This window comes from Chinchilla lanigera, unplaced genomic scaffold (assembly GCF_000276665.1).
Source record: "Chinchilla lanigera isolate Chin_1 unplaced genomic scaffold, ChiLan1.0 scaffold00029, whole genome shotgun sequence".
NCBI lineage: Eukaryota > Metazoa > Chordata > Mammalia > Rodentia > Chinchillidae > Chinchilla > Chinchilla lanigera.
Window position 1 is genome coordinate 6791843 of NW_004955430.1, and position 15715 is coordinate 6807557.

The 15715-nt window shown below is 51.1% G+C and overlaps 1 protein-coding gene across 1 annotated transcript in view; it reads right to left on the reverse strand.

Moving 5' to 3' along the window:
* Arhgef3 (Rho guanine nucleotide exchange factor (GEF) 3) overlaps window positions 1–15715 on the reverse strand; it is a gene marked incomplete in the record, with an annotated part of 322049 nt that overhangs the window by 275894 nt on the left and 30440 nt on the right. The window contains 1 exon segment of the mRNA XM_013515653.1: window positions 8893–8985. Coding sequence (XP_013371107.1) covers window positions 8893–8985 — 93 coding nt within the window.

Consider the following 15715-nt stretch of genomic DNA (forward strand, 5'->3'; position numbering starts at 1 on the left):
AAAAAAAAAAAAAAAAAAAAAAAAATACAGAGCAGAACCTGTATGTGCCTTTTTCTATGCTTTTAAAATATATTTACATGTCCTCTGTTTAGAATGAGACACCTTTATTATTATTACAAATGCTTTCCTTCCCTAAAATTGTTAGAATGCCAGTCAATATAACACATCTATCAGATGTAAATCAAAGCAAATGCAGCCTGATGTCTTCAAGCGCTCTCCACTCAGCATCGCAACCTTGGGGCATGTGACCCCCCCCCACAGAGGCCTTCTTACTGCAGATGCAGGTCCCAGGCTGCCCTTGCGGATCCTGGGAGGGGCAGGGCTGGAGCACCAAGAGAAAGGCAGCTCCTGGACACACTAAGATGTAGCATATGGTGTGACTGCAAGATGCAAGAGTCATGGACAGCGACAATCAGGGAGCGCTCTGCCCCAGACCAAGGAGGCTGAAGAGCCGCAATAATCGAAAGCAGCACCTCCACCAGCACCGGGCCCAGACGGGGGCGTGAGCACGGAGGAGACAGGAGAGGCGTCTCAGAACAGGGGAGGAGATCTGAGTGAAGACTGGACAGTACGTGATGCTACAAGAGCATTACTTGCAGAGGTGGATAAAATAGGTGATTTATAGAAACAGATCCTTATTTTAGGATATAGACCAAAGTACTGAGGGGTAAAGTATCAGAATGTCTGAAAACTCCTTCCAAATGGTTTGGGGGAGTCTCTCTCTCCCTCCCTCCCATCCTCCCTCCCTCCTTCCCTCCCTCCCTCTCTCTCTCTCTCTCTCTCTCTCTCTCTCACACACACACACACACACACACAGACATGCACACATGCATACACAAAAAGAAGGAGAGACAGATGAGGCAAATGTTCTAACAAATATTTGCAGTATTATTTCAACTTTTCTGTAGACTTGAAAATTTCCCAAATACACAATTGGGTAGACAAAATATAAGGCAATTATATAAATATAAGGCAATACAAAAAATATAAGGCAATTCTTTGACAATACAGTATAATAAAATGGTATTGGGAGGCTGAGGCAGGAGGATCGTTGCAAATTCAAGACCAGGCTGGGTGGGCTATAAAGTGAGCTCAGGGCCAGCCTGAACTGCATAGTGAGACCCTGTCTCAAAAAGACAAAATAAAATAAAATAAAATAAAATGGTAAGGAATAAAAAGTTAAGAGGTTGTTAGTGATTACAGTGATTAAGTTCTTTTCCATTTCAGAACTTTAAAACATACCTGCTATTTACAAGCACCATATTCCTGTTACACCACCAATGTTAGTGTTAGCTTTTTTCGCTTTATGCAACATCCCATGAATGCCTATCACCTCCCTAAAATGCTTATCTTTCCCCGGATTTGACTGCAGAAGAAAGCGCCCTCCCCTCATGTGCTCTGGGCAGTAGAGAGCAGGGCACCGACCTCGTCTGTGGGGCTGGCGGGGTGTGCCCGTGGTGAGGCCCTGGGTTCCCCTCCCAGCACAGAAACAGTAAGAAACGCGCCCACAACTCCACGGCAGAACTTCAAAGACACTGTCCACGAGACTGGAGGGTTAGCAGCTGACGTTCCCACTCATCAGAACCCGCATCAGACTCCTGACCTCAGGCTTGCCAGGCAAGAGCTTGTGCCGCTGAGCTACATCCCCGCCTGGGAGTGAAATTAAGCTTCTGCTCACTCATCCTTAACACTGGGCCCGGCACAGCAGCCGCCGTGTAAATATTTCTTAAATGAAGGAGCCGTTACACAGCTCTTGGAAGATAATCCACACGATGGAAACAACAGAAACATGATCAACACGACAATGAGAAAAAGATGTAATACAACGGCTATGATTACAGCATTAAACTCTCAAACTGTCCCTCCCAAGGCACCCCGGAAAAACACCAAAACTAAAACAGTAGGTATATGGGAGAGGGTTTTGAGGCTGAGACGGCCCACACACACCCTAGCAGAACATGTTCGATAAAAGCTGGGCTTGGTAAATGTGCGTGGAAAGTCAGGCGTCACCGGCCAGGAGCAAGCCGGCACGTGGGGCTCAGCTGCTCCCCACACCGGCCCTGCAGCTCCCTGAGGCCAGCCCTTGGCTCTTGGAGTTGGAAAAGCTGATTCATTTCCAGAGAGAGTGTGCTGCTCTTGCCCTGCAGGAATTTCCTATCAGATTCCCCCGGGGAGACTTAGATCTCCACTGGCCTCCACCCAGCACCGGCCGAGGCAGGACAGGTGTCACCACCCCACCCCAGCTTCTTCTCCGCCAGATGAGCGTGGCCAGAGACAAAAGTCCCTCAGAGTCATTCTCTCCTACCTCTGTTTCAACAATAGGAGCTGGATTTCTTGGTGCTCCGCAGAGCGCTATGCCTATGCAGTCTTTACCAGTCTGTGAGTCTTTACAATTTCCCAGGTATGCATCACACAAGCTGCCACTCAGTAAACATTTATTAAGTGAAGGAGACTTACAAACATAATGCATATGAAAATAAAGTAAGGGCCGGGGATATAGCTCAGTGGCATAAGAACCTGCCTGGCAAGCAAAAGGTCCCAAGTTCGATACCTGGTACAAGAAAAAAAAGAACTAAGGGACATTATAAACCAAAAAAAAAAAAAAAAAGAATCAGAAAAAAGGGGGCTAGGGATTTAGCTCAGCGGCACAGCGCCTGCCTGGCAAGTGCAAGGCCATGAGTTCGATTCCTGGTACCAGAAAAAAAACAAAAAAAAAAGAAAAGAAAGTAGCAAAAAAGTCCCTGGAAGATGCTCCCACATCGGCAAATACTGTAATTCCCAAGTAGAAGATGGGCCAGGCTCACCGAATGATTGAGGGGCTTTCTAAACAGCATCATAGGAGAACTTTAGTTTTGTTTTAAGACAAGGTCTCACTATGTAGCTCAGACTGGCTCTGAACTCCTGGGCTGAGGTGATCATACTGCCTCAGCCTCGCAAGTAGCTGGGACCACTGCACCTGGCTCCATGGGAGCTCTCTAAGACTGTTCTAGCTTCTTCAGTTGGCTAGCATGAGGTCAGATAAAGACTTTCATTTAGTGAAGAAAAAAAAACAAACATAAGAAAACAGAGCTTGAGGTTGAGAAGCCCAGGTGTGGGTCCTGGCTCTTCTCCTTGGCTCCCGAACCACAGCCCAGCCCTTTACCTCAGTATGCCTCAGATCCTCATCTGCAACAGCACGGCCTGCCTCGTGTCCCGGCCACAACACGGAAGTCTGGGGAGAGGCTTAAAGACTGCTGATCCCGTGTGTCCCGGGATGGGCAGACCAGGGCGGGAGAGGCTGCCCCGTTACAGGACACTTCCCCGCACACGCCTGGCGAGGCCGGCAAGAAGGGCCCTGTCTAACTGCGCGCCAGCCGGCACTAGCCAAACGAGTTTGGCGACAGACTCCATTTGCTCCCTTTGACGCTTACTAACGCAAGGAAGAAACCGTGTTCCCAGGAGCAGTCTGGGAAGGCACTGGGATCTCTCGGAAGACGCCCTGCGAGCGAGGTGCGCCTCACTCAAGGTCTCAGAGCCACAGGTCGGGGTCTGTACCCTCCAGCCGTCACCCTCCCTTCCGCGGCGTTTCCAGCTTCTCAAGGTCAGCAGCTGAGCTGGGGCAGGGAGAGCAGGTTCCACACAGCCCCTTGGGCAGCGAACAGAGGACTAATAAAAAGCAGGGCCAAACCAGCCTGTGCTAACCCAAGATGGAGGCTGATAAGGGCCGAGGAGGAGGAACAAGTAGCAGCAGACCGCGACACCGGCGCCGCGCCAGGCAGGCCCTAGAGCACCCACACTCCAGCCTCACTCTGGAGCGTGAAACCATCGAGACACCTGCTCGGGCGAATCCCAGTTCTGGACCACATCCGTTGTGGGGCCACCTACACACTGCTCTGTTCCCTAGCAATTCTGTCCCCCAAAAGCTGCACAGGGTTGAGGACCACCGTGTGCGAGAGCCTGGGCCAGGCGTCAGGCACCACTGCACCCCCCGGGGCTCCCCTTCAGGGGAGGAAACGCTAGCAGGGCTGGACCCAGCAGCTGCTCCAAACAGGCAGTGCCCCCCACCCTGCCTCTGTGGGCTGCTCATCTGCCGACTCAACCGGCGCCAGATGGAAAATATTCCCCCGCAACACCGCATCTGCACTGAACGTGTACAGGCTATTTTTCTCGTCATTCCTTAAACAATAATGTAAGCATTTCCAAAGCATTTATTAGGTATTATAAGTAACCCAAGGTGACATAACGCGTACAGGAGGATGTGTGGGCTACATGCAAATATCACTGCATTGCATATAAAGGACTTGAACACCCTCGGATTTGGGTATTCACAGGGGTCCTGGAGCCAACTGCCGTTGGACACTGAAGACTGACTTACCAGGTCAGGCGGGCCGGAGGAGTTTTTTATTTCGGAGAAAGAGACACATATGTACACAACTTGTGAGCTGAAGGCCCTGACAGGAAAGCCTGGTCCCTTCCTTAGCATTTCCCTTCAGAGCAGAGGCCTGCTGGGAAGGGAGGTACAGACTGACGGGGGAGTGCGCGAGTGAACAAACGAATGAGCTCAAACCTTTCCACTTCTCCAGCATGGCCAAAGTCCTCGCGGTCCGGCCGTTTTCCCTCGGGGCCATCCATAAGAAGGAGGTACTCGGGCAAGGACTTCTCTCCTCCAAGTTCTCCTCTGTGCACCAGAGGGAACATCAGAAATCCTGCTTGCCCAGCTCCCTGACTCCCATAACCACTCTGGCCAGCAGAAAACTTCACTCCCCGCCGGGCTTTATCTTCCCAAAATCCTAGATTCTTGGGTCCCTAAATGGTAAGTCCTACCCAGCCGTGCAGTACGAACACAGGCTTGCTCACTCATCCATGCTGTGGGAATAGGTCTCCTCACAGGAAAGTCCCTTGGTTAAATGACAAAATGTCAGTAATTCTCAGGAACAAACTGTACCCCCGAGAGGCACGGTCTGTGGGAACTCTTCTGGGGAGCCCCTGCCCTGGGAAATGGGGTTGATCTCAGGCAGACCTGTGATGCTGCTGTGTGGTCGGCCCTGTCCCAGCACCTCGCCCCAAGGACCCAGGGCCCACTCCTTGTCACCCCACCCCTACACGCCTCAGCCTGGAAGTGTCAGTGAGCGAGCACTACAGGCCCCGCCCTTGGCAGTAATGGTGAACAAAAGAGGTTTTCGGATGAGGAGCTGAGAGAAGAAGTACTACAACCACAAACACACACTGTGCAGAAAATGTGCTTTCCAATTACCACTCCTGAAACAGAAGCCTATAGATCTAATGGAAAAGTCTTCCTGTGTTCGTCACTCTACATAGGGCTAAAAATAAACAAGAATAAAAGCTGCTCCCTTTCCTGGGCGCTGGCTATATGCCAGGTACTTTACAATGATTAACTCGGAGCATTTCTCAACAACCTGTTGCAGGAGATATATCATTATAATCCCCGTGACCAGCGGAGATTCCAGGTTTTCCATTTAACCCCTGCTTGTGAAGCGTGCAACTGCCTGTCTCACCAGACTCTGAATCCCTTAAGAATTCTATCTTGCCTCTCTTTCTGTCACTAGTCCACCCAGAAGTACTCCACAAATGCCGGCCGAATGAATCATCGGTTAATGGGTTCAGGGGCTGGTTTCCTTCAAGGTCCTGCCAGCTGATCGGCTCTAGCTGTGAAGCACGAGAGACCCCACCAGAGGTTGCTGTGCTGCTGCAGAAGGAGCCAGAGGCAGAGCCCGAGGGCCAGGCCCAGGGCTTGTTCCTGCGGCTTGCACTTAGAGACCTCCTCACGCTCATCCTGTCTGCTCAAAAGTGCAATGAGCAGTTAAAGCAAGGCGTCTAAGATCTCTTCCAGATCCAAATTTCTGTGCCTCTGTAACGTGTAAGTGGGGGAAAGGCATTTGAAATTGTACTCAGTCTACAATTCCTTTTTTTTTTTTTTTTTCAAAGCTGGGCTGGGACCCAAAGCCTCAGGCACCGTAGGCAAGAGCTCTACCATTGAGCCACATTCCCAATTTCTTGATCTAGAATGAGATCTAAAGTTAAACATATTAGGGAGGGTGACTAATTAAGCCTGTCAAGGGCAAGGAGGCACTTCCTTCCCATCCACAGCTCAGCGGAGTATTAGCCTAACAAACTGTGTGCAATCCCCACGACCAGAGTTCAGCCTTGAAAACCCCTTTGGAGAGAAACACTTGGGTGAGCATGAGCAAGGCTGCCAGCCCCAACTGCACACAAGAACAGAGGTGCTGGGGGCTGGGGATTTAGCTCAGCGGCAAAGCGCCTGCCTGGCAAGCGCAAGGTTGTGAGTTTGGTTCCCGGTACCGGAGAAAAACCAAAACCAAAACCAAAAAAAAAAAAAAGAACAGAGGTGCTGGTGCCGTGCAAGAGCCCTGTCCATATGCCAGAGAGGGACAAAGCCACCACTTTCAAGTCCCAAGAGCGCCTGTGAGATACGACAGATGCACGCAACAGCTGAGCATGTCCAAGGCAACTGCAAACACGGTACGGCGACTCCCGCCGGCATCGACCAGAGAGCTCACCCCACGGTGAGTGTGGATCTGTTTGTTACCCGAGGGGAGCACAGGGTAGGCGCAGGGGCTCCATGGAGAGACCAAGCTGCGCTTTTCCCTCTTGCTGCTTGGGTTGGCTTTAAATGAAGCCCTGCCTGTCAGCTAGGGCACAACATGGACACACCACCACCTCCCACCTTCTAGAGCTGTTATGAAGATCGAGACAGGAAGACGAGTGATGCACACAGGCTGACACCCGGTAAATATTCAGCCTGCGGCCGGGGATAGTGATGGTGGCAGATAAAACTTCCTAGTCCGGAAATTCAGCCTTGGGCTGTTCAGAATCCCTCGGGGGTCCAAAGGAAAGCAGATGCCCCTGTGATGTATGCTCCCGGAGTGGTCTACTTGGATACTTTCCAGAAGAGCACTCGGATACTTTGCAGAAGAGAAGCTGATGCCACAACCACTCCCGTGAGAGCCAGGGCTGCCCAGGTGCGCTGCGGCCCTGTGTCTCGGGAGAGGGCGATGGTCCCCGTGAAGGCAGAGGCTTACAGGCACCATCAGGAGATGAAACCAGGCAACAGAGTCCTGAGACGATGATGCCCCAGAGGGACGAGAGGGGAGGGGATCATAAACATGGAGAGATACCACCGTCCACCCAACAGACTGGCAGAACTAAAGAGTGGATCCAAGGCACAGCAGGAGGGTGGGCAAACGGGGAACCTGGCACCCAGCTGCTACAGAACCATTTGGCCAAGTTTATTAGGATCTTAAATGCACGTGTGGGATGACCAGTGTCCTCCTCGGCAACCACCTCAGAGAACACGTTGCCTGTGTACCAGGAGGAATGTAGCAGAAAGCACCCCACAGCATTAGTATGGGGGCGAAACCCAGAACCAACCCCACCCATCATCGGCGAGGCAGCCCGGCACACTGAGAATCTCACACCATGCATATACTACACTTTGCTGCGGTACAAAAACAAGGTAGATACACATGCAGTCTTGAAAACATTTTAAGACACATCACTGAGTTTACAAAAAGGCTACAAAACAGATGAACAAGCATAGTGTGATATTTCCTTTTAAATAAGGAAAGAATAAAAGAACTTTTTTCATATATCCAGATACCCAGAGAAAGTTCTAGAAGAAATATACATACTATATGCTCCACGTCTCTGCACTATGTAAATCACAGTGGTTACTTCAGGGAAAGGTAGGAGTAGGGTGTGGGTTTGGACTGAAAATGGGGATCAGTTGGAACAACCTTTTTTTTTTTTTTTTTTTTTGAGACAGGGTCTCACTATGCAGTTCAGGCTGGCCCTGAACTGACTTTGTAGCCCAGGCTGGCCTCAAACTTACAACGATCCTCCTGCCTCAGCCTCCCGAGTGCTGGGATTACAGGTGTGCGCCACCACGCCCAGTAAACATTTTTATTTTTAACAAGGAAAATGTACACGTGCATTTCTTGGATACTAAAATTAAATTAAATTTAAAATTTTATTTTTAAGCAAGACAAGAAGCAGGGAGCCCAGACCCAGGCATGGTGGCACATACCTGTAATCCCAGCACTCTGGAAGGCTGGGGCAGGAGGACTGCAAGTTAGAGCTCAGACTGGGCAACTTAGCAAGACTGTCTCAAAATAAAAATTAAAAAAGGCCTCGGAGGGGCAGGCATGGTGGCGCCACCTGTAATCCTAGCACTCGTGAGGCTCAGGCAGGAAGACTGTTCTGAGTTCGAGGCTAGCCTGAGCTACATAGTGAGTTCAAGGCCAGCCTGAACTACATAGCGAGACCCTGTCTCAAAAAAGGGGAAGGGGGCTGGGAATGTAGCTCAGTACGAAGGTCCTGCGTTCAGTCCCCAGTATGACCCATAAATGAATGAAGGAATGAATGCAGAAAGAAGAGGAAGCAATTGTGACTCCAGCAGAATCTACAGCTGCCAAGCAAGTGCTTGGGCTCTGCCCCGGCTCAGAACACTGGCTGCTCACAAAGGTAGGCAGCGGTCTGAGCACACGCCGTGGGCTTTAGGAATCAATGACCATAGTTTTGGAATCAAATATTTAAACCTCCAGTACATCAGTTCTATTTATACTAACTCTTAATTCTAAGTCCTAGAACAAAGTCTTCATGTTTCACAGTGGCATCTGTCTATTGTAAGAAACTGGAAATGTGGAAGGAAATGCATGAAATTTTGCTGTCTCTCATCTTGTCTACTTTCTATTTATTTATTTTTGTGGTGCTAGAGATTGAACCAGGGCCTTGCACGTGCTAGGCAAGTGCTCTACTGTTGGGCTTCATCCCCAACTCCATGCAATTTCCAAACTGTCTGTGGTTCCTTCTGCATTGCATTTAATTGTTAAATGGAAGAATTTTAAGTTGTAAAGTTGTTGTTTTTTTCTTTACCTTTCCTTGTTTTCTTCCGTTCCTCTGTAGACGCACTGATTCATTACGGTGGAGCTGTCCATGGACTCAGTGTGGCAGGTCCAGATTTTCTTTCTTAAAAAGCAAAACAACCAACATTTACATGTATAACCAACAACTGGATATATTATATTATAAACGCAGAGCTGCATTAGGCACAAAGAGAATACGGCAAAGGCGACCCAGTACCCCAAATCCATTCTCTTCTTCCATAGTCACAACTTGTGTTAAGCATCTTAAATCCCAAAATCCAAAATTCAAAATCCTCCAAAATCTGAAACTTCTTGAGCACCAACATGATGCCACAGATCAAAAATTCCACACCATGACGTTTTTTTTTCATTCACAAAATTATTAAAAATAATTGTATGAAGTCAATATTGGGCTATGTGTATAAGGTATAGACGAATTCTATATAGATTTGGGTCCCATCTCGAAGATAACTCATTGTTATGGCTTGTGTCTAGATGCCCCCCAAAGCCTCATGCAGTCATAGGTGTGGCTTTTCAGAGGTGGCTGAATCTAGAGTGTGTGATGCTGGGATTAGGTGTGTGATGCTGGGATTAGGTGTGTGATGCTGGATCACGGGTGTGTGGTTACTAAATTAGCCCACTGATTGGTTTAGCGTAGCTCTGGGTAGCATTAAGGGTGCCCGCCCTAGGTGTGAGTACCGGATGGAATATGAAGGACAGAAAGAGGACCGTTGCTTGTCTCTTGCTTGCTGTTTGCCACCTTCTGTCTGCCCTGCTTTGCCACGAACTGCCTCTCCTCTATGATGCCCCTCAGCCATGCCACTGCCTTGGAGCCAGCTGACAATGGACTGAAACCTCTACAACCTGCGAGCCAGAAAAAACCTTTGCTCCTCTAACTTTAGGTATCAAGTATTTTGTCTCACCAATGAGAAAAGTAACTAAGACTCTCATGGATATGCAAATATCCCAAAATGTGAAGAAATCGAGTAACTCAGCACTTAGAATAAGGGCTACTCAACCTGTATTCAAGTTTTCTCAAGCACTACGTTTCACAGGCATCCTTATAAAGTAGGTATAGCTCAGCACCTGAGTTCCTAACAGAAGTGAGAACACGTAATGTGCGCCATTTCTCAATTTATACCCTAAGAGAAGGGCACGCTCCGTCCCTTTCCACTGGCTGCAGCCCAGCTCCTGGCTCGGAACCTGCAGAGGACAACAATGCACCAGAGCGCCTGGAAACAACAAAGCAATAAGGAAGAAGGGACCCGGACCCAGGATTGAGGGTGTAGAGCACAACCACACCTCTCACCCTGAACCTGCCACTCAGACATCCATTTCTTTGTTCTTCACATCAGCGTTTCATTGGGCTGTTTTTAAAAACTCATTAACCTTCATCCAAGTTGGGTCTCTGATTAAATATTCTCTCCAGGGCTCTTTTTAGGGTAGATTTGGTTATTTGGAGCTTGAAATATACTATGGCCATAGAAACAAATTATGCAAAACTATCCTTGGTCACAATTTCAATAAACTACATACAGCTGCCGGAGGGCCTGTTGCAGAGAATATACTTGGGCAGTATTTAAGGAATGGGGAGATGCCAGTAAGCACGGAATATCTTCTAGCATGAAGATTCTCAAGAGGGGCTGGGGATTTAGCTCAGTGGCAAAGCACCTGCCTGGCAAGTGCAAGGTCATGAGTTCAATTCCTGGTACCAGAAGAAAAACAAAAACAAAAAGATTCTCAAGAGCAGGGCACGTGGCACAAAATACCAGGGGACATCTACAAGCATGGCTGTGGCATCACAAACTGATAACTCGGAATGGTAAAACATCCAACTATACCTGGCGCCCACAGTTAAGGATGCAGGCTGGTGTGCTCCAGAGAACAAAGGCTGAGAGACAGAGAGACAGCAAAAGAGAGGAAGCGCTAGAGAGAGCATCACGGGGGGGGGGTGTCTACCCCTCCTCCCACTCTTCCCTTCCCTGAGCACTGCCTGGGGAGGGGAGGAGGTCTCTTTAAACAACGGTATGGCCCCTAACACAAACCATAAGCCATCTGATGTCAACCAAAGAACCAGCTGTTGGTTCCACTCTAGAAAAACTGGCTATGCAGATCATACTGAGGGACAGTATGCTGGTCTCTAACCTGATGCCTCCTAGACAGAGGTTTGGGGTTATGTTAACCACCCCTGGTCTGCTAAATCACCACTGCACCCCTTTTTGACCCCGGGCATCACAAGCACGCTTGGCCATAATCTGGCCTCTCCTCCTCCGTCTGCCCCAGCATGGGTCTGGCGTTCTCCCAGAAGACACCACTGCTCCTAAGTCCCAGTGAGTGGACCGGAGACCTGGGTTACCCTACCCTAAGGCACTGCACAGTCGAGGCTATTGCCTACAACGCTACTCTTTTAACTTGCAAAGATCAGATCCTGAGCTATTTTTAGCCTCTGGCTCCCTGAATGGGGCTTACCGCTCTGGCTTCCATCACAGCTAACTTCATCAGCAGAGGCGCATGTACTGTGGAGGGGCCTGGAACAAGGTGAGAGTGAAGACGTGGACCCTGGAAAGGCAGAAGAATGGGCCATGGGACTTGAGTGCAGAGTGCCTGAGGTATCACTGCAACGCTACTGCAAAAGGCAGCGGGGGAAATGGAGCAGCCCATCGAGGGTCACGCCTGCAGCTGTGAACCCTGCATCTACCCTCCTTCAGCCTAAAACTCAGTGGAAGCTCAGTGTCCCAGGCAACCTCATGCCTCATCTCAAAATAGTGCCACAACAAGACTCTCCTCAGGAAAAAAAAAAAAAAAGGTGTGGTGGTGCACACCTGTAATCCCAGCACTCAGGAGGCTGAGGCAGGAGGATCGCTGCAAGTTCAAGACCAGCCTGGGCTACAAAGTGAGCTGAAGGTCAGCTTGAACTGCATGGCGAGACCCTGTCTCAAAAAGACAAAAAAAAAGACTCTCCTCAAAGCCACCACATCCCCCTGAGGAGCCAGCAGAGGACAAAGCCTGCCCTGGAGGGGCCACTGGCTGGTGCCAGGTCAGGGTTTCAGGTCTGACTCCAGTGTTGGAGGAGGTATTCTGCAGACAGCCATCCACAAACCATGACCCTTCAACCTATAGCTAGGGGCAGGGATTGGCACACTCATCTCTGTACCCCACCACTGAGCGATTCTGAGGGCCAGGAATTCACAGCACTGCCTCACAAAATGGTTAATCCAGCCCTCGGAGGCAGATACTGTTACTGTCTCCTCCTAAGAATCAAGGGGCTGGGCATAAAGAAGTTAGGACCTGGCAAAGGCCACACAGACCGCACACGGTAACAGCTGGGGCTTGTGCGGGCATCTGACCAGCGAGTCTATTCCTACCGGCTACATCATAATGCACATGGCAAAGCTCAGTCAGGGAGGGAGGGACAGACGGGGATGGACGGACGGATGGATGGATGGATGGATGGACGGATGAACAAACGTGCAGAAAACTTCTAAAGAAATTGCAGGTTCAGGGATTGGGGCCTTAACACTTACGAGCCTGCCTCTGACCTCAGTCACCCCAGTTAGCAACCAAGTGAGTGGAGCCCTCACCCCCCAGCCCCCTGCGCGCTGAGCCTCGCCCAGCATGCCGACTTCTGACCACCAGCATCGCTTCTTACCTTTGCAGGTATCACCCAAGCTACGCTGCAACTCCTGCTTATGGGCAGCACACTCAGGCCTCCCACCCACCACAGGGCGGCCAGCGTTCTACCTCTTTTGTAGAAGGCAAAACCAGAGCTCCGGGACCTGTGATTTGCCAGCGGTCACTCAGAAAAGAGTAGTTTCCAGACACTGAGCGGCTGACCGAACAGCCTGTGCTTTCCCCACCACTCGCTGCGGTTAATCAGAACATGACAAAGACGAGATAAACCCTGCTTTACCCCTTCAGAAAGAAAGCGCCGTAGGAGCCCCACATTCCTCAGGGTTTCCCATCCCATCACTTCCACGGATGAGGAATTCTAACGCCCCCCAGCTAGACACCGGCACCCCTGAAACCCTCGCCCTTTCTCAGCCGGCTGCATGGGCATCGACCGGCATCTGTTGAGCATGAACCTCGCAAGGCACACCTGTGCCATGAGCACCAACTCCTGTTTGTTCTTTTAAAACCTCCCTTCCCAGGAAGCACCAGGTGGTGGTGAGGCAAGGAAGCAGTCAGAACCTTCACGCTGCTGCTGCTTCAGGAGCGCAGCTTGGTCCGACCACCCGGGGAAGCTGTGACAATATCTAGACAACGTTTCTTCCAGGTGCAACTGTGCCTTGAGACGTTCTAGACCAGTGATGGCGAACCTTTTAGAGCTTCCAGTGATACAAACAGCCTGCTGCAGCACGCGTGCCACAGGTTCGCCACCACTGGTCTGGACTGCTCTTAGTAGCACTGTGACAGCAGTCCTGTATCAATTTCCCACTGCTGCTGTAACAAACCACCACCAACTCCGTGACACAAACAACACGAGCTTATCCTCTCACAGACCTGGAAGTCGCAAGTGGGTGTGGCTTGTGTTGGGAGGGCAGCGTCACTGCTAGAGGCTTCAATCTCATGTTCTCCACCTTCTCTATTCTTCAGCTTGTGGCTTCCCTTCCATCTGCACAGCCAGCAGCGTGGCATATTCAAATCTCCCTCCTCTCCCACCTCTGCTTTGTCACACCCCATTCTCAGAACCTGGCCCACCTGCCTCCCTCCAATGAGGCTGCAACTACACTGTTCTCTCCAGGATCGTCTTCCACAGTAAGATCCTCTAATCTCATCTGCAAAGTCCCTTTTGATCTGTTCCTTTCTCTGTGGACATGTGGTACCTCAATACAGAGCTGTAAAAACCGGCTCAAAATCCCAGCACTCTGGGAGGCTGAAGCAGGAGATCTCAAGTTCACACCCAGCCTTAGCATCTTAGCGAGATTCTGTCTCAAAGTAAAAAAATTTTAAAAAGGACTGGGGATGTTGCTCAGTATAAAAGCCTAGGTTCAATCAATCCCCAGTACACACACACACACACACACACACACACACACACACACACACACAGACTGAAAGATAGAGAGACAGAGACAGAGAGAGAATACAAATGATCTGGCTCTGCCCTCCTCGTCCCATTTCCACTCCACAGGCCTGTGCCAGTCCACCTCTGGATGAAGCAGACCTCAGCTGACCTCCTCAGCAGACCTGACCCTGCCAACCACGGCCCGCCAGAAGGTATGGAGCCTTCCCTGACACCCGGCTCTCAGTGCCCTGCTCCGACCCCTCAACTCCCCTCCAGCCCCGTGCCCTCCCCCTGCCCCTCCCCTGAAATGCAGACCTCCCACTTGGGCTGAAGAGCAGCGGGCATGTGCCCACTGAGAGCAGTATTACAGACCCTACCCTCTTCTGTTCACCAGAGAACATCTTAAAGCTCTAGGCACTCCCTCTTCCTGGCCGCCTGCATGTGACCTTGCAACCCTAAGTGGGAATGACCCCTAGTGCCCGGACAGCTTCTGCAGAGCCTCTGCTGAGCTCTAGGTCCTGTCTCGCGCTCCCCTGCCCGCTGAAGCGCGTGCTGTCCTGGTGCCTCTTCTGAGCGGGAAATGACTGAGGCCCTGAAGGGCTGATTAACTTGCTCAACATCCCAAGGCGCACGCGGGAAGGGGCAGGATTTGAACCCATGTGATCAATTCCAGACCCCCCCCCATGTGGGGCCAGGCACACAGCTGGTGTTTAATAAGTACTTTGACGTGTGATCACCAAGAAATGAGAAGAAACAAACCTTCATCGAAATCTAAAAGAACAAATCTGGAAAGAACAAATCTAGACTTCACCAAATGAGATTTTTTCATCTTTAGTTCGCAAAAGGGGCCACACCCTCCAGGGAGAGGCGCAGAGCCCGCAGCTCCTTGCCTTGCGTCACGGTTGGCAGCTGGGGGCTTTAGAAACATTTATCAGCAACAACAGGCAGGGCGGGGCCCTCGGGCTTTTATCAGAGCAGAAGAGCGCTGGATACACTTCCCCCACTCCCACTGTCTGCCAACCTCGGGGGAGAGCCAAGGCTGACTGGACAACTTGGGCTGGGGCCACAAGGTCCCAAGCCACCTGCCCCGATGACCTCACCTGCCCAGTGGCCAAGAAGTGTGACCCTGAGTCCTTGGCTAACAATGAGGCCACTCCCTCGAGGGCCGCTGTGTCCACGACACTGAAGCGCAGATGAAATGAGTCGCGGCTGCACCATGGTGGGGACGTCGCATAACAGTGTGTGACGCTGGGGGCCAACTCAAGCCCAGCTGTCCCCCTCCCTCAGGTCCTGCCCCAGGCCCATTACAGGCAGTGCCCGGCCGGTGTGGTCCCAGCAGCACAGCTGGGCCAGGCTGGAGCCATTTCCAAGCGTCCAGCGGCCACTCCCAGGCCACCCACACTGCTCTTGCGCATCTAGATGGATGGAAAGCACTCCGCGTTTTCAAAGCACAGGTGCCCCAGGGGCATGGGGACTACCGAAGGGATGCGGGACACCAGCTGGCACGCGCACGGGAAGGGCGCTGGGGGCGAAGGACCGCTGCGTGCAGCACATGCTGCAACCCTGCGACTTCGAAGGGCGGCACTGCCACTGGCCACGGAGCTTGAGGTCACACTCCAGGGAAAGGAACTGTACTCAGCCGCTCAGATGAGAAGCCCACACAGGCCCCGGCTCCTGCTGGGCAGTGGCGCACAGGCCAACCCGGGAGGGCCAGCAGCGCATCTCCTCCCAACTCTGTTCAGTCAGCTCGGGCAGGGTCGGCGTCGTCAAACTGGCCACAGCAGGAGCTTCAGCCGTGGAAACTAGAATGCTACAATCCATGCTCCCT